This window comes from Selaginella moellendorffii, unplaced genomic scaffold, assembly GCF_000143415.4.
Source record: "Selaginella moellendorffii unplaced genomic scaffold, v1.0 SELMOscaffold_25, whole genome shotgun sequence".
Classification (NCBI taxonomy): Eukaryota; Viridiplantae; Streptophyta; class Lycopodiopsida; order Selaginellales; family Selaginellaceae; genus Selaginella; species Selaginella moellendorffii.
In genome coordinates this window covers 1611801-1631844 of record NW_003314286.1, presented here as the reverse complement: position 1 = coordinate 1631844, position 20044 = coordinate 1611801, and the positions used below count along the sequence as shown (strand labels likewise).

General features: G+C 50.5%; 9 protein-coding genes and 1 non-coding gene across 13 annotated transcripts; 5 read left to right on the top strand and 5 right to left on the bottom strand.

Moving 5' to 3' along the window:
- Window positions 1–9: 9 nt before the first annotated feature.
- LOC9637425 lies at window positions 10–3359 on the bottom strand. 3 transcript variants are annotated; one of them, XM_024679409.1, is made up of 13 exons: window positions 2145–3359; window positions 1853–1969; window positions 1653–1785; window positions 1506–1602; window positions 1398–1441; window positions 1191–1347; window positions 1031–1129; window positions 889–972; window positions 738–839; window positions 603–650; window positions 428–553; window positions 278–370; window positions 10–215 (listed from the first exon to the last, which is right to left on the bottom strand). In XM_024679409.1, exons 1-13 carry the CDS (start codon window positions 3244–3246, stop codon window positions 66–68), a joined length of 2352 nt encoding a protein of 783 aa, XP_024535177.1. In that variant the 5' UTR covers window positions 3247–3359; the 3' UTR covers window positions 10–65. The 3 variants fall into 3 exon arrangements, 2 of the variants coding, with proteins under 2 accessions (XP_024535177.1, XP_024535176.1); XR_002992885.1 differs by having other exon boundaries at window positions 278–553; window positions 603–665; XM_024679408.1 differs by having other exon boundaries at window positions 278–553.
- A 1015-nt stretch (window positions 3360–4374) lies between these two features.
- Window positions 4375–5299, top strand: LOC9637424 (30S ribosomal protein S17). Its single transcript, XM_002974811.2, has 2 exons — window positions 4375–4853; window positions 4922–5299. The coding sequence occupies exons 1-2, from the start codon at window positions 4416–4418 to the stop codon at window positions 4952–4954; spliced, it is 471 nt and encodes a 156-aa protein (XP_002974857.2). The 5' UTR covers window positions 4375–4415; the 3' UTR covers window positions 4955–5299.
- A 710-nt stretch (window positions 5300–6009) lies between these two features.
- Window positions 6010–8542, top strand: LOC9636891. Its single transcript, XM_002974810.2, has 7 exons — window positions 6010–7064; window positions 7127–7213; window positions 7260–7559; window positions 7618–7779; window positions 7832–7885; window positions 7942–8088; window positions 8139–8542. Exons 1-7 carry the CDS (start codon window positions 6831–6833, stop codon window positions 8514–8516), a joined length of 1362 nt encoding a protein of 453 aa, XP_002974856.1. The 5' UTR covers window positions 6010–6830; the 3' UTR covers window positions 8517–8542.
- Window positions 8543–8913: 371 nt separating this feature from the next.
- Window positions 8914–10274, bottom strand: LOC9637423 (nitrile-specifier protein 5). Its single transcript, XM_002974612.2, has 3 exons — window positions 10130–10274; window positions 9722–10062; window positions 8914–9666 (listed from the first exon to the last, which is right to left on the bottom strand). The coding sequence occupies exons 1-3, from the start codon at window positions 10157–10159 to the stop codon at window positions 9072–9074; spliced, it is 966 nt and encodes a 321-aa protein (XP_002974658.1). The 5' UTR covers window positions 10160–10274; the 3' UTR covers window positions 8914–9071.
- A 128-nt stretch (window positions 10275–10402) lies between these two features.
- Window positions 10403–11276, top strand: LOC9636890. Its single transcript, XM_002974809.2, has 2 exons — window positions 10403–10497; window positions 10566–11276. Exons 1-2 carry the CDS (start codon window positions 10417–10419, stop codon window positions 11082–11084), a joined length of 600 nt encoding a protein of 199 aa, XP_002974855.2. The 5' UTR covers window positions 10403–10416; the 3' UTR covers window positions 11085–11276.
- A 45-nt stretch (window positions 11277–11321) lies between these two features.
- Window positions 11322–12007, bottom strand: LOC9637422. The gene is made up of 2 exons (XM_002974611.2): window positions 11948–12007; window positions 11322–11870 (listed from the first exon to the last, which is right to left on the bottom strand). The coding sequence occupies exon 2, from the start codon at window positions 11850–11852 to the stop codon at window positions 11340–11342; it is 513 nt and encodes a 170-aa protein (XP_002974657.2). The 5' UTR covers window positions 11853–11870; window positions 11948–12007; the 3' UTR covers window positions 11322–11339.
- A 66-nt stretch (window positions 12008–12073) lies between these two features.
- Window positions 12074–12146, bottom strand: TRNAA-CGC. Its single transcript has one exon. It is a non-coding gene; the product is annotated as a tRNA-Ala (tRNA).
- A 408-nt stretch (window positions 12147–12554) lies between these two features.
- Window positions 12555–14883, top strand: LOC9637421 (putative glucose-6-phosphate 1-epimerase). 2 transcript variants are annotated; one of them, XM_002974808.2, is made up of 9 exons: window positions 12555–12883; window positions 12978–13083; window positions 13193–13267; window positions 13351–13407; window positions 13467–13639; window positions 13722–13862; window positions 13911–14013; window positions 14073–14172; window positions 14280–14883. In XM_002974808.2, exons 2-9 carry the CDS (start codon window positions 13006–13008, stop codon window positions 14492–14494), a joined length of 942 nt encoding a protein of 313 aa, XP_002974854.1. In that variant the 5' UTR covers window positions 12555–12883; window positions 12978–13005; the 3' UTR covers window positions 14495–14883. The 2 variants fall into 2 exon arrangements, with proteins under 2 accessions (XP_002974854.1, XP_024535189.1); XM_024679421.1 differs by having other exon boundaries at window positions 13333–13407.
- LOC9636889 (UDP-galactose/UDP-glucose transporter 5B) lies at window positions 14877–16509 on the top strand. Its single transcript, XM_002974807.2, has 11 exons — window positions 14877–15008; window positions 15066–15179; window positions 15245–15337; window positions 15387–15452; window positions 15511–15609; window positions 15669–15745; window positions 15802–15914; window positions 15974–16062; window positions 16110–16196; window positions 16251–16319; window positions 16384–16509. The coding sequence occupies exons 1-11, from the start codon at window positions 14916–14918 to the stop codon at window positions 16507–16509; spliced, it is 1026 nt and encodes a 341-aa protein (XP_002974853.2). The 5' UTR covers window positions 14877–14915.
- LOC9637420 lies at window positions 16150–20044 on the bottom strand. Its single transcript, XM_024679410.1, has 19 exons — window positions 19600–20044; window positions 19375–19433; window positions 19236–19317; window positions 19124–19191; window positions 19005–19074; window positions 18875–18956; window positions 18755–18819; window positions 17957–18700; window positions 17849–17911; window positions 17755–17801; window positions 17648–17696; window positions 17519–17598; window positions 17355–17471; window positions 17208–17289; window positions 17041–17151; window positions 16917–16982; window positions 16737–16862; window positions 16370–16683; window positions 16150–16297 (listed from the first exon to the last, which is right to left on the bottom strand). Exons 1-18 carry the CDS (start codon window positions 19999–20001, stop codon window positions 16597–16599), a joined length of 2400 nt encoding a protein of 799 aa, XP_024535178.1. The 5' UTR covers window positions 20002–20044; the 3' UTR covers window positions 16150–16297; window positions 16370–16596.

Genomic DNA, 20044 nt, shown 5'->3' with positions numbered 1-20044 from the left:
CTCTTTTGCTGAGGTGTAAGCATATCCTCCAATGCGGGGGGATCGTTTCATTTTATTCGTTAAAACTAGGCTGGCTTGCGCGTTGGCGACAGCCTCCGTCTATCCAAGCCATCACTATTGTTTTTCTTCAACATCGCGGTCTCGAGGCATGAAATCAGTGACTTTGGGTCGAAAATCGTACCTGATTTCTCGTCTTGAATCGAATCTACTACCACCTGCGAGAAAAAAAGAGAGAAAGTGAGCTCGAGTTCTAAGCAACATAAAATTTCCTTCTTACCACTTGGTTGATTCCCAAGGCCGCTAGTTGCTCTCTATCCACGGAAATGCTTCCATTCTCTGGCACCAGCAGAGTGTTGATATAAGCCGTCGGCTGCGAAACAAATACCAGGCTAGCATCGAAAAAACAGGAAGAAACTTGGAGACTTACTGGATTGTCGAGCGTGAACTGTGGATCACCGTATTTACGATTCAATGTGTCGCATATTGAGACGATGAAGTCCGAGGCGGACATGCCAGCGGTTTCTCGATCGTGAGAACCATTCAGCAAGAGAAGCTGTTCATCACGAATCAGAGAAACAAAAACTGTGTGTTTACAAACGGACCTTGGGACATGTCTGTTTCGCAATGCTTTCTCCTACGTTACGAAGAACCTAGTTCAAAGGTTACTAGATTAGCATTCCAGGCAGAGAACGCTGGGTTAGTCCAGACCATTAACAGTTTGAGGAAATGCGAGTTACCAGTAAGGGACATATTGACGTGTAGAGGGAACCCATGCCATACACAACTGCTTCTACATCGCTTATGCGCTTCAAAACTTCAGGATTTACGCAGGGAAATACCTGAAAGATATACTTGCGGTCCCAATCAGTGTCACCAGAGGCTATTTACCTCGTGTGAAGCGTTTGCGCCATCAGAAGACATGTAAAAAATACGTTTGATCGGGGAAGGAAGCGGAGGTGTGGAATCCCTGCCCTGCAAGCGTCATGAATTCACAAAATTGATGATCAAGTGAAAGAAGTGAGAGCCTCACCTTGTCAACAACATGACAGTCGTCCCCTCCACCTTCACCGACGCAATTTCTCTTGATTGGATGCGAAATTTCATTCTGTCCCCTCACAAACGTACCATCCTGCAACAAGAGTAAATTCAAAGAATCCAGCGGGAAGAACGTACTTAAAAGCAAAACTCACGTATAGCTCACATCCAAGAGTAACCCTGTCGTTGGTAGAAATCGCAGGCAGAACAATGCTATCCACGGGAATCTTCGAGACACGGGAATAAAGAAAAATAGCCGCGTCTAGGGACTGGATAAAAATTCTAGCCCCTGCAAAGAAAAAATTTCCTATGCTGCAAACAGCAAACAATTACGACAAGCTGTCTAAAAATCTTAAACATACCTTCCATTTCCAAAAGAGAACTTTTTTGTGGAATGCATGAGCAACTACAAGGTAGAAATGAGTCAGTCGTACAGAAGGAAATAAACCAATTTCACTCATAAGAGCTACCTGACTTTGAAAATACACAAGAAAAGCACGGATAGTTTCTCTGTACGGCTCCGACACTTCGTTCCACAGCTCATGCTCACCTTCAACTATTTTGTACCTGAAAAGATCAAATTTTTTTCGTCACAGACGGTAAGAAAATGGCCATACCACTCCGCTTTTGCGTCCGAGCTATTCACTGGCAAGCGGTAGCCAAGCAAACGCTTTACAGCCAATGCCTCAGAACAACTCTCATCGGAAAGCCTCAAGCACCTCGATCGGATATCACCAAGCGCCGGACCGCCTGAAACGCAATTGAATCATTCACTTAGCACAAACAGATTGCCCAAAACTCACATGCAAGAGCTAACCGAGTACACGAAGTATTTCGGACGTGCTCCCTCCATCGTCGGAGACTGGAAGTACGTGTGTGACATTGGTGGTCAGCCTCTTGAGCTCTTCTACAACACCATTGAACGCAGTGCCCCCTGGTATTCACAAAGAAGAGAAAATAGGAAGAACTCCTAAACTGCAGCTAATCAACTAAGTGACTTAAGATCAAAGCACGGCACAAGAAAACAAACCAAGCACAGCCACAAGCTAAAAGTTTGCTACTTGGCATCAACAGAGCAAAAGATCGAAAGAGAAAAGAGCGGATCATACCTGAGAAGACAAGCAGTGAAGGATTCTTTTTGCTCTCCTTGCTATCCAAGTTCCCATCCTCCATGGAATTGGAAGTAGCAGGCTCCAAGCTGCAAGCAATCACTGAAGGAGCCGGAGGATAGCCCCTCGCCGAATACAAGAGCCTGCCCTCTGGATTGGCATTGCTACGCGGGCCGGGCTCGCTGCGAGGCCGGATCTTGTTAGGCGCGCTCCTCCCCGGCGGCTGCTTACCGGAGGGGGATTGCTGCTCCAAGCTCCGCCTCACAGCCGCTACTGCCGCATACCCTAAAACCTGCTTTTTCCTCAAGTCCTGTGTCGTCGTTGCCTTGCCTGTCTTGGCTCTCGGCGGCGAAGAAGAATTCACTGGACCGATATTTCGCAACCCCCTGCTCACACTCCCGCCATGGGCAGCGCCACTAGGTCGAGCATCGCTGCTAAAGCCGCCGCCACTCCTCCTGCCGCCGCCGCTGTGAATCCTGGGACTGGGAGCAGCCGCATTCCCGGGCGCATCATTAGGGTTGGGGCTCCTGATCGCGGCGCCCAGCTTGAGCCCCACGCTGGCGCCGGGCATCGTTGGTGCCCGCGAAGAGATCATACATTCATCCTTTCGTCCACGCCTTGGGCGGCAACTAGATCCCGGAAAAGCCTCTTTAACCTCCGCCGTCGGATCCCCGAATCGGACGGTTGTCGCCGCGTCGCTGTCAGATGAATCAGACGGTTTTTTTGCTCGGATTCCGTTATGCCCAGCATATGCCATCCCCGGGAATATCCGAGAGCATCGTACAAAAACAAGTAGAATGCAAATCCATCCAAACCAAAGAACTATGAAAAAAGAAGAGAAAAACTTCCTCCTGTGTGTTCTCTCAATACGGTCGACTTCTGTGCCCTCCTCCACCGTCTCGTCTATCCGGGCCACCGCCACCGCCACCGCCGCCGCCACCTCTATATCCTCCGCCGCCACCACGACCGCTGCTTCTCTCGGGTCGCGGAGCGGATTTTTCCGCCATGGAGACTTTGATCTCGTTCCCTCTGAGGTTGTAGCCATTGAAGAAGCCACCGGCGGCATGGGCCGCGGATGGATCCTCGTAGCAAAGAACGCCATCGCCCTTGTTGTTTCCACCGTCGTCAGTGTAGAGCTTGATGTTCCAGGGCCACTGATCCTTGTAGCCGCGCCTTTGCTTTATCCTCGCGACCTGGCCGATGCCTCCAAACAGCGTTCTTAGCTCCTCGATCTGGACGTCCAGCGGGAGGTTCGAGATGTAAATCCGAGTGTTCTCGCACTTATCCCCGCAGTTCTCATCGCACTGCTTTACTTTCACTTCGTCGTTTCCCTGCTCTTCCGGATGGTGGTGCTGCCCGCCACCGCCGCCGCCACCACCTCTTCCACCACCACCGCCTCTATAGTTGTTATCGCCGCCATAGCCACGGCCTCTTCCACCACCACCGCCACCACCACCAAAGTCGCTCCCAGCATTTGCTGGCTTTGGACCTTTGCATTTGTTACACTCGGTCCTCTTCGCAAAGTTGACATTGCCACAGCTCGGGTTGGGACACAGCCAGTCTCCATCTCGGCCTCCCATGGGAGGACCTCGTGCGCCTCGGCCTCGGCCCCCATCTCCGCCACGGCCACCATATCCGCCTCCTCCTCCTCTTCCCCGTCCTTGCTCATACCCGCCTTCTTGCCTCCCAAATCCTCCTCCTCCTCCTCCCGGACCTCGTTGATCGTAGACTTCTTGTCGAGAAAATCCCCCTCCTCCTCCTCCACCCTGTCTTCCCTGGTCGTATGCTCCTGCGCCTCCTCCTCCTCCGTGCCTGCCCTGATCAAATCCTCCTCCTCTTCCTTGATCGAATCCCCCCTGTCTCCCCTGATCAAATCCTCCACCCCTTCCCTGCTGCTCGTACTGCCTTCCCTGCTCAAATCCCCCCTTTTGATCAAATCCACCTCTTCCTTCGTTTCGATTGCTAAATCCCCCGCCATAGCCACTGCTTTGGAAGCTCCCACCATAGCCCGGCGCCCCTCCTCCTCCTCCTCCACCTCCTCCTCCTCCCTGAGAAGAGAACGAACTGTTATCGTACCTCTCCGGGCGGGCGCCGCTGCCCCGGCGATCGTAGCCACCATCGCTGTAGCCGCGCTCGGGCGCCTCCATTCTCCGCTCCCGAAACCCTTGCCCTAGCTATAGAACCCTAAAGGATATTCCAGATCTGGGCGTTCATTTGCCCTAATATTTCCTTTTGCTTTCCCAAGAAAGAGAAGAAGATAAGCCTCCGGCCATGGCGACAACGCCTTGTTGGGCAGCGACGGCCCTCCCGAAATCGGGGCTGTGGGGATCTAGGGTTTCGATCGACGCTGCGCCGCCGAGGAATGCAGGTATTTCTTCGCGCCCGGGATTGGTAGTGGAGGCCCGGAAGAGAATCGAGGGGCGAGTGGTGTGCGCCAGCGACAATAAGACGGTGTCGGTGGAGGTGACCCGGCTGGTGGTGGATCCCAAGAGCAAGAAGCGGGTGCGGCGGTCCAAGAAGTATCACGCGCACGACGAGGACAACTCGTGCAAGCTCGGGGATTTCGTGACCCTCGCCATGTCTCGCCCCTACAGCAAGACCAAGAGGTTTATCGTGACGGACATCAAGGGCAAGACCATGGGCGGCGCCGCCACCACAGCGGCTACAGCGGTGGAACTGCCGCCAATGCAATCGCTAGTGGAAGGCGAGGTACTCTTCTTCGTCCATTAATTTTTTTTCGGGAAGCTTCGTCAACTAATGCGAGCTCGCATTTGCAGGGAGAACCACTGCAAGCGGCCGTGGCGAGTTGATGTACCCATGTAGAGAAAAGATGCTTTGGTATTGGCAAAGAATTCCAGGGTTTTGGGTTGACTGCCTTCGAGAAGAAATTCCAGGGTTTTGGGTTGACTGCCTTGACCTACTAGAATGCTGCTGCTGCTGCTGTCCTCTGTCTTTACCAGGTGTTTAATGACGATGAGTAAGTCAACTCATAGAAACACGAACCGGACGGGAACCTCTCCAAAAAGCCATACGGAAAAATCTTTATTATGTCCGAGAAGTTTTGTTCAGGGGTTAGAAACAATGTCGAATCTCGCTTTAGGTGAGGTCTCGAGTTGGGTGGCCAATTCGCTCAAAGAGTATCAACATTTGTTCGACTAGCAAAGAAGTCTCGGAGTGTAAGTCGCTCCCGACCTAATTCGATCGTTGTTCCCAACATAAAAGAAGCGTTTTTTGGGGCTACCTAACTTCGTAGTCGCGCCACCGTTTTTGCGAAGTTCAAAGCGGCGATCATGTGGGCTGGGCTCCGAGTTAAGGCACGAAGAAATCTGTACCCAAAAGAGGAATAAAATACGTATTCCTTGCGTACCAGAAGGTTCGACAAGTGATGCTTGTGGTTTTAGGCCTGCATTCTTTGCCTTGTATAAACTAATCCCCAGGAAAGGGAGTTACACCTTGACATTAAGCTACACATTTGCTTTGCTAAAATAAAGGTCGAGCGAGGATCATGGAAGTCAATGCAGTGAGTTAATGTCAACTTTGTGTCCATGTCCCATTCAATGCCAGCAGTTAAAGGTGCCCAAAAACGATCCTGCGTTGCGCCTTCATTGTTGCAGTTTTCGCAGCAGGCCAATGCCGCAAAAATGCCGCAATGCTTTTCAAAAATTCGAAACTGAAGCATATTCTCATGGCTCTAGGGCTGGAGGGCATTCCACAGAAGAGACAAAATGGATGATGCAACTATAAGGACGCGAACATCTCCATCAAATTCCCTGGAATCTCTTCTGCGCACTGCAGCGTTCCACCTTTGGGCCACCAAGGTACGGTTTCAATCGAGGAGAAAAGCGCGGTGTACGGACTGACCCTACCCTCCGCCTTTAAGGTGGTGGGGGTAGACGGACAAGCAGCGGCTCTGTTCTAGGGCTCACGGATCGTTTTGCCCGTTGACAGCGATGTTGTGGGCGATTCGCGCCGGGAAAATGTGGCTGCCGACCACGATTGCGCTAGCGCTGCGTAAAATCGAGCAGTAGAATGGGCAGTAGGGGAGAATGAGGACGCAGCGAGCGACTAGAGGACGAAATAGAACAGGGGGACTGTCGGCGAGGACGAAGAACGAGTGGTAGATGGAGTGATGCTGTCGCGCTTGCAATTCGATCCATCCATCGAACTTCTGGATCATAGCGCGCAGGAATTATGTGAGAGAGCTCCAGCGGTTCGCAGCTGGATTGGCAGAAAGAGGGCGGGCACGAGACGGTAGCAGAGGGGGGCCTTTCTTTGTCTGTCCGTCTCGTGCATTTGTATCAGGGATCAGGGAGAGAAGAAGAGGAAAGAGTTGGATTGATTGGAGAGAAATTTTCATGGCTTTCTTAGCGAGAGATGGGGACCCAGTGCAATAAAAGCTTCCAAGGGCGAGCTTTGCTTGTATTCTCAGTCTCTCTCGTTTGATCATCCTGTTAAGTTGGATTGGGAGAGCTAAGAGAGAGGAGGAGCTTACAATCGGTGATGGGGGATTAGTTTTTGGTCATCAATCTTTCCACCACCGCTAGCAACTGCTCCACAGAGAGAATGTTAGCTGGAGGAGATCGTTCTATGGCCCTATCCATCTCCAATTCTATGATCTCTCGCGATCAATCAATGCGCGCGGCGAGGGATTGATCCAGAAGAGCGAGAGCTGAGGTGACGATCTTGATGGCGAGAAGAAGAAGATCGCCATGGCCGGGGCTCTTGCTAGCGGTGGTGCTGTTGGTTCTTTCTCTGGGGCTGGAGGCGAGCAATCCCAATGGCACCGCGATTCGGGGCAATCTCGTCAAGCTCGGCGGCAATGCCAGATCTTTCCGGGGGAGAGGAAGGGGAAGCTCGCGGCTTCTCAAGATCCAGAAGCAAATCAACGCGATGAACAAGCAGCCGGTGAAAACGATTCGGGTGAGTGAGAAAATAGTGCTCATTCGCGGAGATCGAAATTTTTGTGAAATCTGTGCGTGTAGAGCCCGGATGGAGATTTAATCGACTGCGTGCTGCTGCGAAATCAGCCTGCATTTGATCATCCTAAGCTCAAGCATCACCAGCTCCAGGTAACCCGAGATTTTCTCTCCCCCTTTTCATCAATAATTTTTCCAGGAAGAACCGATGATATGGCCAAACAATCTGGCCAAGGAAACCAGCACCGAGCAAGACGACGTCAGCATCCGAGTGACACAAATGTGGCATCAATCCGGCAAGCAATGCCCTCGAGGAACAGTGCCGATTCGAAGAACAACGATCGACGACATCCTTCGCGCGGGATCGGTGAGGAGATACGGCAGGAAATTCCACAAGCCTCCCAATCCGAGCCGATCCAACTCGTCCGGCGCAGCTGCGAGCTTCCAGGCCAGCTCCCTGATGGCGATGCCCGAGGCAATGGATTCAAACGGCCACGAGGTAGAGAAATATCCCCAATTTCGCCAAGAACCCTAAATCTCCTTGTGTGTGTGTGTAGCATGCAATCGCCTACACGACTGGGCAGTTCTATGGCGCCCAGGCATCGCTCAATGTGTGGCGCCCGGACATCGATGTGCCCAACGAGTTTAGCCTCTCGCAGATCTGGCTGCTGGGAGGCTCCTTCGCGGACGATCTCAACAGCATCGAAGCTGGATGGCAGGTAATCTGGCTAGGTCGAATTTCCTTGTGATCGCGGATGATCTGTTTGACAGGTGAGCCCGGAGCTCTACGGCGACAGCAATCCCAGGTTGTTCACGTACTGGACGGTAATTCGCGAAATCTCGAGCAAGAAAGCATCGCGTGACGATTTTCTTTTATCCAGAGCGATTCCTACCAAGCCACCGGCTGCTACAATCTTTTGTGCTCGGGATTCATCCAAACCGGCAGCGACATTGCCATCGGCGCATCGATCTCCCCGGTTTCCTCCTACGACGGGCCACAATACGATATAAGAATCCTTGTCTGGAAGGTAACTTGGATCATATACGTTCCTTGGATCTTTGTGTGTTCTTCCTCTAGGATCCAAGAACTGGCAATTGGTGGATGAGGCTGGGCGATCGAACGCTCGTCGGCTACTGGCCGGCGGAGATCTTCTCACACCTCACGGACTACGCCTCCATGGTGGAGTTTGGAGGTGAGGTGGTGAACACCCAGCCGGATGGATCCCACACCGCCACACAGATGGGAAGCGGGAGATTTCCCTCTCGGGGATTTGCCGAGGCGAGCTACTTCAGGAACATTGGAGTGGTGGATTCGGACAACGAGCTGCAATCCCATCCTGTTCTTCAGACGCTGGCCGAGCATCCCAATTGCTATGGGATCGTCAAGGCTGGCAGCAGCGACTGGGGGCAGTATTTTTACTACGGTGGTCCTGGGAGCAATCCCACTTGCCGATGAAATTCATTCCTTCCTTCGCTCCTTTTTTTTTTTGCTTTCTCACTCTTTCGGTGTTGACGATTGTTTTGTTTGCACTTGGAGCTACTTACTCTATGTAGGAAGGATCCACAAATTTTTGCTGGTACGTCTTGTTTTTCCTCTTTATTTCTCTTTTTCAGTAGTCGTCTTCGCCATCTAATGGCTTCACTGCCTTTTGCAGTGGCAGTGGCAGTGGCAGTGGCAGTGGCAGCGGCTGCAGCCATAGCTGAGTTATAAGCAAGGACGCACACACCAAACCGAACCCTGTCACTGTAAGAACAACGCACAGGCTTAGCGAGAATCGACCAAACAAAAAGGCAAACTCGCCAGCAACGCCGTGCTATGCTACAGATTCTTCTTTTCTTCCCCTCGAAGAACACACACTCAACACCTTCGACAGGGAGAGACTCCATTCCAAAGAAGAGTCATAACGGTACATCCACTTTCTGCTGGCTACAAAGACTCATACTAAGCTGGTTATCAAGCAAAGCAACAGCAGACGAAACTTCATTATTCACAACCAACAAACCTGAACTATCACGCTCGGACGGAAAGAAGGAACATGTCATCCAGCCGATCGTTCGTTGCCGAGTTCCCTCCGTAAACAAGCATCGAATTCTCGAATCCAGCAGCAGCATACCATCCTCTGGCTCCAGGATGCTTTCCTTCCAGTCTCGGCTTCTCCCACACCAGCTTCTCCGTGTCAAGTACTAGCAGCTCGTCGGTGAACGCTCCAGCTCCAAGGTGTCCCAAGTCACTCGGATCCACTTCGCCTCCGTAGAGGAAGATCTTGTTTCCAACGCACGAAGTTCCAAAGACGCTCCGGCCGATCGGCTTCTGCAAAGAAGAGCAGGAAACCTGAACTTCTTCCCAGGTCTGGCTGGCGATGTCGAAACGATGGACGTCTGTAAGCTCGTCCCCGCAGAAGCCGAAGATGACCCACACAGCTCCATTGACGATTGCCAAGCCGGGACCTCCTCTCGGTGCCAGGGTCGACGACTCCGGGAGTTTCTTCCAGGTGCTCGACTCGATGTTAAACACCCAGAGATCGTTCAAACGGCCAGCTTTTCCGCAACCTCCAAAGGTATAGATGTTTTCGCCTTGTTTGTCCGCCGCTAAAGTGTGATAGCTCCTGGCAGGCAATCGAGCGAGAAGTCGTGAATCGAGAAAAGAAAAGATATGCAAACCTGTGAGGAGGACTCGTCTCTTCGGCTGACAAGAGCCTCCACTCGCCGGTCACGGTATCAAACGAGAAGAACTCGTTAAGTTCCTGGTGCTGCTCGTCCCGACCTCCAAACACGAAGATGGTGTTGCCAGCGGCGGTCATTGCGACGCCAACTCTGGCGCTGGGGATTTCTCCCCGCGACTCCGCCACTGCCCAGCTCCTCTGGCGAAGATCAAAGACATGGACCTTGTTATCGATGGGAACGCGAGGCTCAAACTCGCCGCCAAACACATAGGCCTTGGATCCCACCACAGCCACCGCGTGAGAGCTGCGAGCCTTGGGCGCTCCCTCCTGCTGTGTGATCTGGAAAGAGAGAAAGAAAAAATCCATTCATTCGATCTGCGAAAAGAAGAAAATGCCATCGCCTCACTTCTTCGCTCGAGACGGCTAAGCACGACATGGCCCCAAAACTTACTCGAGCGCCAGATAAACCCTCCCCTGCTTAAAATACTGCGGAAGAGAATATTCTCTTGGCTCCCTCTGTTAAACTTTCTAAACAACTTTAAAGCAGGGGAGGATTTATCTGGCCCTTGAGATAAACCCTTCCCTGCTTAAAAGGTGTTTTAAAACCTTAAAACAAAAGGAGCATATTCTAGAGTAATATTCTGTTTAAGAATAGTCTCCAGATTCTAAAATGCCCTAGACCTTTTGTTGGCTATGGCGGGGAGGATCGCTCGGCGATGCCTTGTCCCGCAACGCAATGCCGGCTTCGATCACCAGCAATGGCGCGGCGCCGCGGTGAGTCTAGCAATCTCCTCCCTCTCTGATCGCTTGCGCTGATGATAATCTCTCTCCGATTTCTCCAGATGCTCAAGCCGCCACAGGTGGACAAATACGAGGTCCTGGATCCCGACGAGGCGCAGCGCCTCCGCCAGAAGATGGAGCGCCGCAAGGAGGGCATCGTGGATCGCTACAACCGATCGCTCAGCGAGGACCGCAGCAGCAATGTGGGCTCCTTCCGCCAGCGCTCCGACAAGTACATGAGGCCCTTCTGCCTCGACGTCCATCTCTCGTCCAAGTATGTCAACGCCACGATCATGCACAGGTCGAGGGGGAGAGTGGTCGCGGCGGTGTCCACCAATTCCAAGGACATGCGCGCGATGCTGCCGTCGCGGTCGGACCTCTCGGCGTGCCGGATCGTCGGCGAGACGCTGGCGGATCGCGCGAAGGAGGCGGACTGCTACTCGGTGATCTACATCCCGCGGAAGTTGGAGCGGCTGGAAGGGAAGCTGGCCGCGGTGGTGGAGGCGGTGGCCAACTGCGGGATCAGTGTCTACCACGCGGACAAGGGGATCATGCTGGCCAGGAACTCGAGCCAAAAGTGACGATCGATTGAGCTGCGAAAGCTTTCCTTTATCAAAAGCTGGAGAGGTGGATCAAGATCATTAAGTTAGAAAGTCATCCCATCCGATTACTTGATCAAGAACACTTGGGTGAGAAACTGGGAGCTCGAGGAGCGATCGATCCTGTTATGAGAAACACCAAGTAAAGTAGGACGATCGAAACTTTCAAGGTTACGTACCAGTGTGAGAGGAAAACCTCGCTGGGATATCGCAAAGAGCACTTGCTACTTTTTGATCCTACCTAGAACTAAAAGAAGAATTTTTACCCGGCTCTCTGCTCAGCAAAATCTCTCGATCCATGCGGTAGACACTGATCCCACAGTCCACCAGCGAGTCGATCACCACTGCCAGCCTCCCCTCCACCCGCGATCCATTGAAGGCCACAGCGTAGCAATCCGCCTCCTTGGCGCGGCGAGCCAGGAGCTCGCCCGTGAAGCGGCACGCCGCCAGATCGGTCTTGTCCGGCAGGAACGCCTTCAAATCCCGGGAATTGGTGCCCACGGATGCCACCGTCGTGTGCTGCGCCCTGTGGACGATCTTGGCGTGGATGGATCGCTTGGGGAAGTCGATGATTAAGAAGTAGGGCCTCATGTACTTGTCGGACTCACGCCGGAAGGACATTCGAGTGCCCTGCGCGGCGGATCTGGCGTAATCCCTGGCGATCCTCTCCTTCTCCCTGGCCAAGCGATCGAGGCGCCGCTCCAGCTGCGTGTCGATCGCGCAGCCACCGTAGGGCGGATCAATGTCCATGTCGGGGGAGAGGATTTGCTGCGGCAGCGGCGGCGATCAAGCTGTGAGAATCTCTTGCGCTGAGAATGCGATCGGGGAGAGAGGGGAGCGCTCACCGCATTGCGCCGTTGCTGGAGAATGGGCGTCGCCGCGGCGTTGAGCAGCGAGCTTCTCCTCCAAACCGCCATAGCTTAAAACAAGAGCCCTAAAAAACGGTCAAGTCAATGTATCCGGAAAAGAAATGGAGGTGAGGGGCATCGATCCCCTTACCTATCGCATGCGAAGCGATCGCTCTACCATCTGAGCTACACCCCCTTAGGTTGCAAAAGATTAGCGAAATAACCTGTGCCAGCTTTTATAAAAAATTATCCCACCAGGTACGCAAGCTTCTAGAATGATGATCCAACACCATAGAAAATTTATCCCCACTCTCAAGACAAAAAGTACCTCCTACTCCTCCTTTTTTTACTTTTCCAGTGATTTTTTTTCCAAATGGCAGAAACAACAACCACAAGAAAATCTCCATCCACTTAGCAAAGATCTCGCAAATGAAGATTTGGCCTTTGACATGCACGGGTCAATCAATCCAACTGGAGCTGGCCGTTGGATGTGTCCCTTTCGAAATCCCGCCGCGTGGGAGTTCTCCGCCCGCCGGATGCGAAGGCACCCTACGGGCCAGATGCGTCGATACAGCCCAAATCTAAAATGCTGCCCTGCCAGCCTTTTCCTCCCTGTGCGCGTGTGTGTGTTTTGTGCGCGCTCGCATTTTTCCCTCTCTTCTGGCAGCCCTGCCTGGCCCGGAGCTGTGCGCCATCGCCTCTATTTTCTTGTTGCGATCGATCGGCCAAGCCGCGCGCGCGCGCGCTCTAGGTAATCGCGAATCCGATCGGATTCCCTCTGGCGACGCGCTGCAGCAGCAGGAAATTGACGCAGCAAAGCCGGAGGGGGATTGATTGCTTCGTAAATTGATCCATCCCATTGGTCGATTGATGGGAGCGCGTCCTTGACGAAGAATCGGCGCTCTTTCTCTGCCTGGCGCTAGCGATCGACAGGTATATTTTTCCCACGCCATAATCGCTTCCTAGGTTGAAATATTTCTTGGTTTCTTTGTTCTTTCCCTCTTCTCCTCTTTCTCGATTTTTCAAGGCTGCATTGAATCGATGATCTTGTTGCGATGACAACATCCCTGGTCAAGGATGCGGCTGGCATGGACAAAGTCGTTCTTCGCGAACCACTGGGCGCTACTGCTCAGGTTAGTTCCATTCTTCTTGTAGGAGAGGTTCTCTGTTTTAATTTTTCTTCCTTCCATTTTCTTTGGGAGTGTTTGCGTTTGCTGCTGGGTCTCATCACTGTTTGCACAGGTCCATCTCTATGGAGGTCAGGTGACATCATGGAAAAACGAACGGGGTGAAGAACTCCTGTTTTTAAGTTGCAAGGTTTCTTTTCTTTTCTGTTTTTTTTTTCATTCTTTACACAAAGGTGCTGCGGGACTTCTGAAAAGCTTCTTCGGTCGGTGCAGGCGATTTTTAAGCCACCAAAGGCCATTCGTGGTGGAATCCCCGTTTGCTTTCCACAGGTTTGTGCTTGAGTTGTAATAAGTTGCTCTAAACGTTTTCTCCTATAATTTGTTTGTAGTTCTCAAACTTGGGAACGCTGGAGCAGCATGGTTTCGCGAGGAACAGAGTATGGGCAATCGACACGGATCCGCCTCCCATTCTAAACTCGAGCGGTAGCGGGAGCTGTAGCAGCAACAAAAACAGTACAGTCGATCTTATCCTTAAATCCAGCGAAGATGCTTGGCCGCACAGGTACTCAAAAACTCCGCTTTATTCTATTTGTCTTTTGTCGAGAGCTGTCGACTCAAACAAACGTATGTGTGTGTGTCAACAGCTTTGAAGTGAGAATGCGTGTTACTCTAAAACGCGGGGGAGATTTGGCTCAAACTATTCGCGTCAGAAACACCAACACGGACAACAAATCTTTCAGCTTCACGATTGCTCTCCATACATACTTTTCCGTTTCTGACATCAAGTGAGGTCTTGTCTAGTTAAAGACTTCTAAACCGTAACGTAATTCCAGTGAAGTACGCATCGAAGGGCTGGAAACACTGGAATATATGGACAACTTGCAACAACGGAAACGCTTCACCGAGCAAGGGGATTCCATCACTTTTGACGGCGAGGTACCACATCTTTGCATCTTGAGGCTCTTGTCTCCGTCGACTAAATGTTTTGTTTATAGGTGGACAAAGTTTACTTGGGAGCTCCGACGAAAATCGCTATAGTCGATCACGAGAAGAAGAGAACTATTGTGGTGAAGAAGGAAGGCTTTCCCGATGCAGGTGCGCATTTCGTTTATCATTCTTTTAGATTTCTTGTAGATCTTTCTTTAGTTATGATCTACTGGGACAAGGAACAGCTAACAAGCGCTCATAATTCTCTGGTGCAGTTGTGTGGAATCCTTGGGACAAGAGGGCGAAAGCCATGTCGGACTTTGGCGACGACGAGTACTTACACATGGTTTGCGTGGAACCCGCGGTCATCGAGACTCCCATAACTCTCAAACCGGGCGAGGAATGGAGGGGCCGTCAAGAACTCTCGGCTGTTCCTTCGAGCTACTGCAGCGGCCAATTGGATCCTGGCAAGGTACTGCAGGGAAAGTGATCTTCTAACTGGTGGAATGGAAAGAAGTATCGACAACCAAATAGATCAGTACCTACATCGAAAACGAAAAAAAGAAGAAAAAAACACAAAAGGTGAGCAGGTTCTAAAAGTTTTTTTGCAGGCAAGTTACGCCTTCTTCTGAGCGATGAATCGATCGATCGATCGTACTTCCAACACTGAAAAGCCAAAGAAAAAAGAAAAAGAGTGAAGAGAGTTTGGTGCACTGCCACTACTGACGAAAGAGAGGGAAACGTATATTCGCAAAGAGGTCTTGTTCTTGTCCAGAATATTTTTCAACTTTTTTAGGTTTGTAGGAAGATATCGTGCCAACTTAAGTTACCCTTAGAGCTATTTTTTACACGACGACAAATATATCCTTTGCCACGTCATCATCGTTTGGATTTTAGGGTTTTGGGCGCAAATGGAGCTTGTGTTGTTTCGAAGGCGATGGATGGAGCTGGCGGCTTGCGTCGTGTGCATCATGGCCACGCTGCTCGTCTATGGCGTGATGCAGGTAGTGCGCTGCTAGATCCATCTCCAGTGAGACGCCTCCCTTGGAAATTTCTCGCAGGAGAGGATAATCCGGGTTCCCTACGGCTCCAGCGGCGAATTCTTCCAGTACTCGCTTTTTCTCGTCTTTTGCAACCGGATTTTGACGTGCGCCTTCGCGATAACCGTAATGCTGGTGAGGAACATCGATCGGGATTTTTTTCTTCTCAGAGGAGAGAGTTTTCATCGCTTTGGCTGTAGGTTCTTAAGAAGGATCTCTCTCCCGTTGCCCCGATTTACAAGTATGGCGGTGTCTCCTTGTCAAATATTTTGGCAACCACTTGCCAGTATGAGGTTTGTGTGGCGCTCTTCACTGGGACTTTTAAAGTTTTCCTTTGTCCAGGCTTTGAAGTACGTTAGCTTTCCTGTGCAAACGCTGGGAAAGTCTGCCAAGATGATCCCTGTGATGGTAAGTGATCCTTCTTTTTTTAACTCTGGATGAGTTGCTTCTTTTAGCTGTTTCACAGATTTGGGGAACTTTGATCATGCAAAAGAGATACGGTTTGCGGGATTACTTGCTGGCGCTTTGCATCACAGCAGGTGCTGCAGTCTTTCTCCTGTATGGTGTATGAGCTCTCTTTTCTCCTCCCGAGATCGTTGCTCTGATCGGGTTTTTCTTTTCCAGGACGGGGCTCAAACGAAAAGCTTGAGTGGAGGAGAGAATTCTATCTGGGGACTCGCTCTCATGGCCGGCTATTTGGGGTACTGCCGCTAATGCGCATTTCATGATACCAAGTTGGTTCGTTCGTGATGTGCAGTTTTGACGGGTTTACGAGCACATTCCAGGACAAGCTTTTCAAAGGCTATAGTATGGAAGTGTTCAACCAGATTTTGTACGTGACGCTATGCTCCTGTGCTCTGAGTACTTTTGGTAAATGCTCGCTTTTCCACGCATTTCGCTTAGACTAAAGTGGTGTGGTGGAAATGCAGGACTCTTGACCCAAGGAAACTTGTTCCCAGCTCTTTCCTTTATTAGCCGCCACAGGGATTGCTTCTTCCATGTTTTCCTTCTGTCTTTGGTATGTTACCGCTCTTTCACGTCTAGACTTTTGGTCTCCTTTGACAGGCGGCCACCGCCAGCCAGTTCTTCATCAATCACACCATTAAGACGTTTGGAGCGCTCACGTTTGCCATTATCATGACCACCAGACAGGTGCACTATCTCACATTTAATGATCTCTATGAAATCATTCTTCCTCCCTTGCAGCTGGTGAGCATCTTGTTATCGTGCTTGTGGTTTGCTCATCCCTTGAGCTGGAAGCAATGGTTAGGCACGGTAAGTCAGCCTTTTTTCGTTACCGGCAGAGCCTTTTATTTACTTCTTACTTTTTCGTGTGCAGCTTTTGGTGTTTGGATCGCTGTACTACAAGTCGTACGCTGGAGCGACTGATCGAACGAAACAAGCGGTCAAAGAGCCAGAGAGTGTGGAACTACAAGGCAAAACGGACACTGCTCAACAAGTATAGCATCTCTCAAGAGAACTTACATTTTTCGCGGGAGTAATATTTTACAAGGCTGTAACGCACAGGACAAGAGCTCCTGATGTTGTTCAGCTACACGGCTTTGGTATCCTCCTGGTTCGTGGAGAGAGCGGCACAAATCTCAGTGACATTACAATTTGTACCGGCGGTTCGAGCCCTCTAAGATATATGACCAGTTTAGCATACATAACGAGAACGAAGAAAATTTATACCTCCAGCAGTGAAATGTAGTAGAAATCTTCCATGTGTTGCATCAGGGCGGTTCCATCCCTGAGAGTTCTCAGCATCGCAATCTCGGTCTGGATGAGCTTGTTGATTAGCTGCTTCTCTCCTTTCAGCTGGATCAAGCGAAAACCTTTCAGGCAAAGTTGAGAAAAACGATAGTTGCTTACGAACTCTCCTACGATTCCACCGGGTGTGGCTTCTCCAATGACATCCTCCTCGAGCTCGCTTGTCTTCTGTGAAAACAATCAAACTTTAAGTTTTGTAGTTTTCAAGATGGAAGAATGCGTCTACCTCTAAACTGGACAAGTAGATTGCCTGAGCAACATGGCAGTAACCCATGAGCCGAGGCACAGTGGGAATAATATCACGATGGTTGACAATGCGCCAGCTATCCTTGATAACCTGGTAGGATTTCGAGTTCCAAGTGATTGAGTTTACAGTACCAAGCTGTGACGCACCTTGTTGTACTGGTCAGCGAATGCTCTGTTTCCCACCCGTGGAGAACCGAAGTTGTACATTGAGAGATTCACTTCCTTCTGTCTGATGTATAGCATAAAAACGAAGACCGGATATGAGTTTCCATGAAAAAAAACGATAAGAAGTACTTGAACATCGTCTTAGAAAGATCCTTCGCCAAAAGTGTTGCCAGAGCGCCGCCCAGGCTATGCCCGGTGATATAGATATGCCATTTTGATAGCTCTGCATCACCAGCTTCGTCATTCCTGCGCAACACAAGAGATAACACTTAAGGATGAAGCTTGCAGAAAACCTGCTAGTGATGGATGCCTTGATAATAGACAAAAGCCGATGCCTGACAGAGTCGTAGGCTGTTAGAAAACCAGTATGCACCTGTTATAGAAAAGATGAAGCCTTGTTCTATAAAATACAGCCACCTTACCATTATCTCATCGTCCGAACCACCATCAGCAACACGTTCTGGATTAAAGCTGCAGGAAGGACCATCAATCCAGGCACTTCCGTAAAGGAGAAAGAAAATCAGCTCACCCGGTGGGGGCTAGCATCAGATCTGTTGCCAAGTCTCTCCACTTATCCTGAAAAGGAATAAAGTTGATAGACAGCGACTTAATGAAAGAAAAACCTGCTCAGTCCCGCGGAAAGCTACGACGAGTCTTTTGCCACGAAGATCACGCCATACTGCAACCTGTACAGAAAGTTACGCTTCTTTTCAAGTTCAACAGAGGCTTGCCTGCGTGTCTGTGTTCTTGCTTTCTAGGAAGCAGATCTTCTCGAATTCGGATCTGACAAAACTCGTCCGCCCGAGCGACGTCGACAAGATTGCCCAAGCTTCCATCGCGGTCTCTGCTCGTTTAAACATCTTTCGCATTTTTTCCCGTTGAGAAACATCTAGTAGAGGCGAATTCTGAATGACTTCTGCGGCATCATTTGGCTTATCACTTCCAGTACTTCGTCCGATAGCCAGCATCAACAACGAACCGAGAGTTTCCTCCACACGTCCTGAAATGTTCAGCAACGTCTCCTTAACCTCGGGAAGGACCGCCTCTGCGATACTTTCGGACTCCTCACTGCTCGGATGAACTAAACGTTTCTCTAAGTAGTGCGCTTCAGCTCTAGCCTGTAGCTCTAATCCCGACTCCTTCAACGTGTCATGGTCTTCACCATGAAAATTCCAGAGACTTGAAGGGTGCAAGTCAAAACCACCCAGGCAGTTCTTCATAGCATTTGCTACGCTGTTGATCAAGTCTGCCCCGTTGGATGATGCTTCTTGGTATGTTTCATTAGCAGCTGATGTAGAAGGCAAGAGGTGTAACGAACCGATCGTTGAGCCTACGAAGTCCTGGACCTTTATCCCGTCCGGGCCAAGGACCGACGTCAAAACGTTTCCGATGCCTCCTTTGATCAAGTCGGACAGAAAAGGAACTTCCCACACGCTATTCTCTCCATCTATATCAGCAAAACTCTTGTACTGGACCTGGATATACATATTCAATAGTCAGGCACTAATTCGAGAAAAGAAACATCTGACCTTGAGATAAAGTGACCCACCACCTCCCATGCCTTCCAATTGCATTTCGATGTCATGAGCCGTTCCTGTACGCATTACGCATTACAAAACAAAAAGAGAAAACAGTAGAATGACTCCTACCATCACACAAAGTGCTGAGCTCAACTTCATAGTTTCCTAATCGTTTGTGCACGCTTAGAATATTAGCATCCCACACAGCAACCTGCGAATAAGCTGCAACATTAGCCGACATCGTTTTTGAAAATTCTACCTTCAAGGACTGCGTCAAAGGATCAGCAACATTTAGAACATGTGTTTCATTCCAAACAGGGTCTTTTGTTCTGCGCGGACAAACATACTTAACAATATTTCGAGGAAGTTTTCACTTACGCCCATGCCGTTTTGCTCTGCTTAGCACAATTTCCTATTCGAAGCCACACGTAAGGATCACTTGTTCCCTGCACTTTCATTGTCGATCAAAAAGAACCCAAGTACACCATACCCAAAGATCAAGCCCTGGAAGACTGACACCTTTTTCCAGTTTAACCGTAAGTTGTCCGTGATACAGTTCACGCATGAGACCACTGCATCACACAGCTCAAATGAAGAAACGTCCAAGAACAATTCGATAAGTTACGTACTCGGACATGTAAGTAGTCTCGCAGCTCTGTCCATCCGTCTCGCGAATCCCAACGTTTGGCTGGAAGAACGGTGCCGAGAAGTTCAAGTTAGAACAGGAGAGAACATATACTTGCAAGCTTACAAAGGAGCAAGAGAAAAACAAATTCGCAGGCTTACAAAGGAGAAAAGAAAAATCGCAAGCCTCCAAAGGAGCAAGAGAAAGAACAAAGAACTCGCAAGCTTACAGGAGGAGAATTGTAGGACTCGAATGCGAATCCAGCCAGCATCACCGCGAGGTCGAGGTTAAATTTGGCACGATCGTCCTCGACGAGAGAGCCGCCGGATTCCTCAGCGTCATCGATCCCGATCAAGCGCTTGCGATGCTCAAACCTATCTTGGATCCAGGACTTGATGTGTTCCAGCTGAATCCCTTGGACGAAAACCACAGGGCCGCAACATCGCAGCGCGCTCCTGGGGCGATATTGCGATGCCTTCGCGCTCCAGATCGAAGAGCGCTGCCGCAGATTGATCAATGCCGTGCATTGCGCCTCGAGCGCCATAGCCATGGCGCTTTCCAGAGACGGGAACGAGTACCTGATCAACCTTGTCGACTCTCCCGGGCACGTGGATTTCTCCTCCGAGGTCATCGCTAGGCCCACGCCGCCAAAGAATTTTCTCGATGCAAGGATT

Bases quoted from the DNA above. Each gene is read 5' to 3' on its own strand.
- LOC9636889 (XM_002974807.2), top strand. From the start codon at position 14,916: ATGGAGCTTGTGTTGTTTCGAAGGCGATGGATGGAGCTGGCGGCTTGC. The intron at 15,338-15,386 runs GTTTGTGTGGCG...TCCTTTGTCCAG, and splicing joins CAACCACTTGCCAGTATGAG to GCTTTGAAGTACGTTAGCTT. The intron at 15,453-15,510 runs GTAAGTGATCCT...GCTGTTTCACAG, and splicing joins CCAAGATGATCCCTGTGATG to ATTTGGGGAACTTTGATCAT.
- LOC9636890 (XM_002974809.2), top strand. From the start codon at position 10,417: ATGGCGGGGAGGATCGCTCGGCGATGCCTTGTCCCGCAACGCAATGCC. The intron at 10,498-10,565 runs GTGAGTCTAGCA...CGATTTCTCCAG, and splicing joins AGCAATGGCGCGGCGCCGCG to ATGCTCAAGCCGCCACAGGT.
- LOC9636891 (XM_002974810.2), top strand. From the start codon at position 6,831: ATGGCGAGAAGAAGAAGATCGCCATGGCCGGGGCTCTTGCTAGCGGTG. The intron at 7,214-7,259 runs GTAACCCGAGAT...TAATTTTTCCAG, and splicing joins TCAAGCATCACCAGCTCCAG to GAAGAACCGATGATATGGCC. The intron at 7,886-7,941 runs GTAATTCGCGAA...TCTTTTATCCAG, and splicing joins GGTTGTTCACGTACTGGACG to AGCGATTCCTACCAAGCCAC.
- LOC9637425 (XM_024679408.1), bottom strand. From the start codon at position 3,246: ATGGCGTTCTTTGCTACGAGGATCCATCCGCGGCCCATGCCGCCGGTG. The intron at 1,970-2,144 runs GTATGATCCGCT...TGTGAATACCAG, and splicing joins TTCACTGCTTGTCTTCTCAG to GGGGCACTGCGTTCAATGGT. The intron at 1,442-1,505 runs GTAGCTCTTATG...TCTACCTTGTAG, and splicing joins TTGTGTATTTTCAAAGTCAG to TTGCTCATGCATTCCACAAA.
- LOC9637422 (XM_002974611.2), bottom strand. From the start codon at position 11,852: ATGGACATTGATCCGCCCTACGGTGGCTGCGCGATCGACACGCAGCTG.
- LOC9637424 (XM_002974811.2), top strand. From the start codon at position 4,416: ATGGCGACAACGCCTTGTTGGGCAGCGACGGCCCTCCCGAAATCGGGG. The intron at 4,854-4,921 runs GTACTCTTCTTC...TCGCATTTGCAG, and splicing joins AATCGCTAGTGGAAGGCGAG to GGAGAACCACTGCAAGCGGC.
- LOC9637423 (XM_002974612.2), bottom strand. From the start codon at position 10,159: ATGTCGTGCTTAGCCGTCTCGAGCGAAGAA. The intron at 10,063-10,129 runs GTGAGGCGATGG...CTCTCTTTCCAG, and splicing joins TAGCCGTCTCGAGCGAAGAA to ATCACACAGCAGGAGGGAGC. The intron at 9,667-9,721 runs GTTTGCATATCT...ATTGCCTGCCAG, and splicing joins GAGACGAGTCCTCCTCACAG to GAGCTATCACACTTTAGCGG.
- LOC9637421 (XM_024679421.1), top strand. From the start codon at position 13,006: ATGACAACATCCCTGGTCAAGGATGCGGCTGGCATGGACAAAGTCGTT. The intron at 13,408-13,466 runs GTTTGTGCTTGA...ATTTGTTTGTAG, and splicing joins TCCCCGTTTGCTTTCCACAG to TTCTCAAACTTGGGAACGCT. The intron at 13,640-13,721 runs GTACTCAAAAAC...GTGTGTCAACAG, and splicing joins GAAGATGCTTGGCCGCACAG to CTTTGAAGTGAGAATGCGTG.
- LOC9637420 (XM_024679410.1), bottom strand. From the start codon at position 20,001: ATGACCTCGGAGGAGAAATCCACGTGCCCGGGAGAGTCGACAAGGTTG. The intron at 19,192-19,235 runs GTATGGTGTACT...ATGAAAGTGCAG, and splicing joins TTCCAGGGCTTGATCTTTGG to GGAACAAGTGATCCTTACGT. The intron at 16,863-16,916 runs GTAAGCAACTAT...CGCTTGATCCAG, and splicing joins GTGGAATCGTAGGAGAGTTC to CTGAAAGGAGAGAAGCAGCT.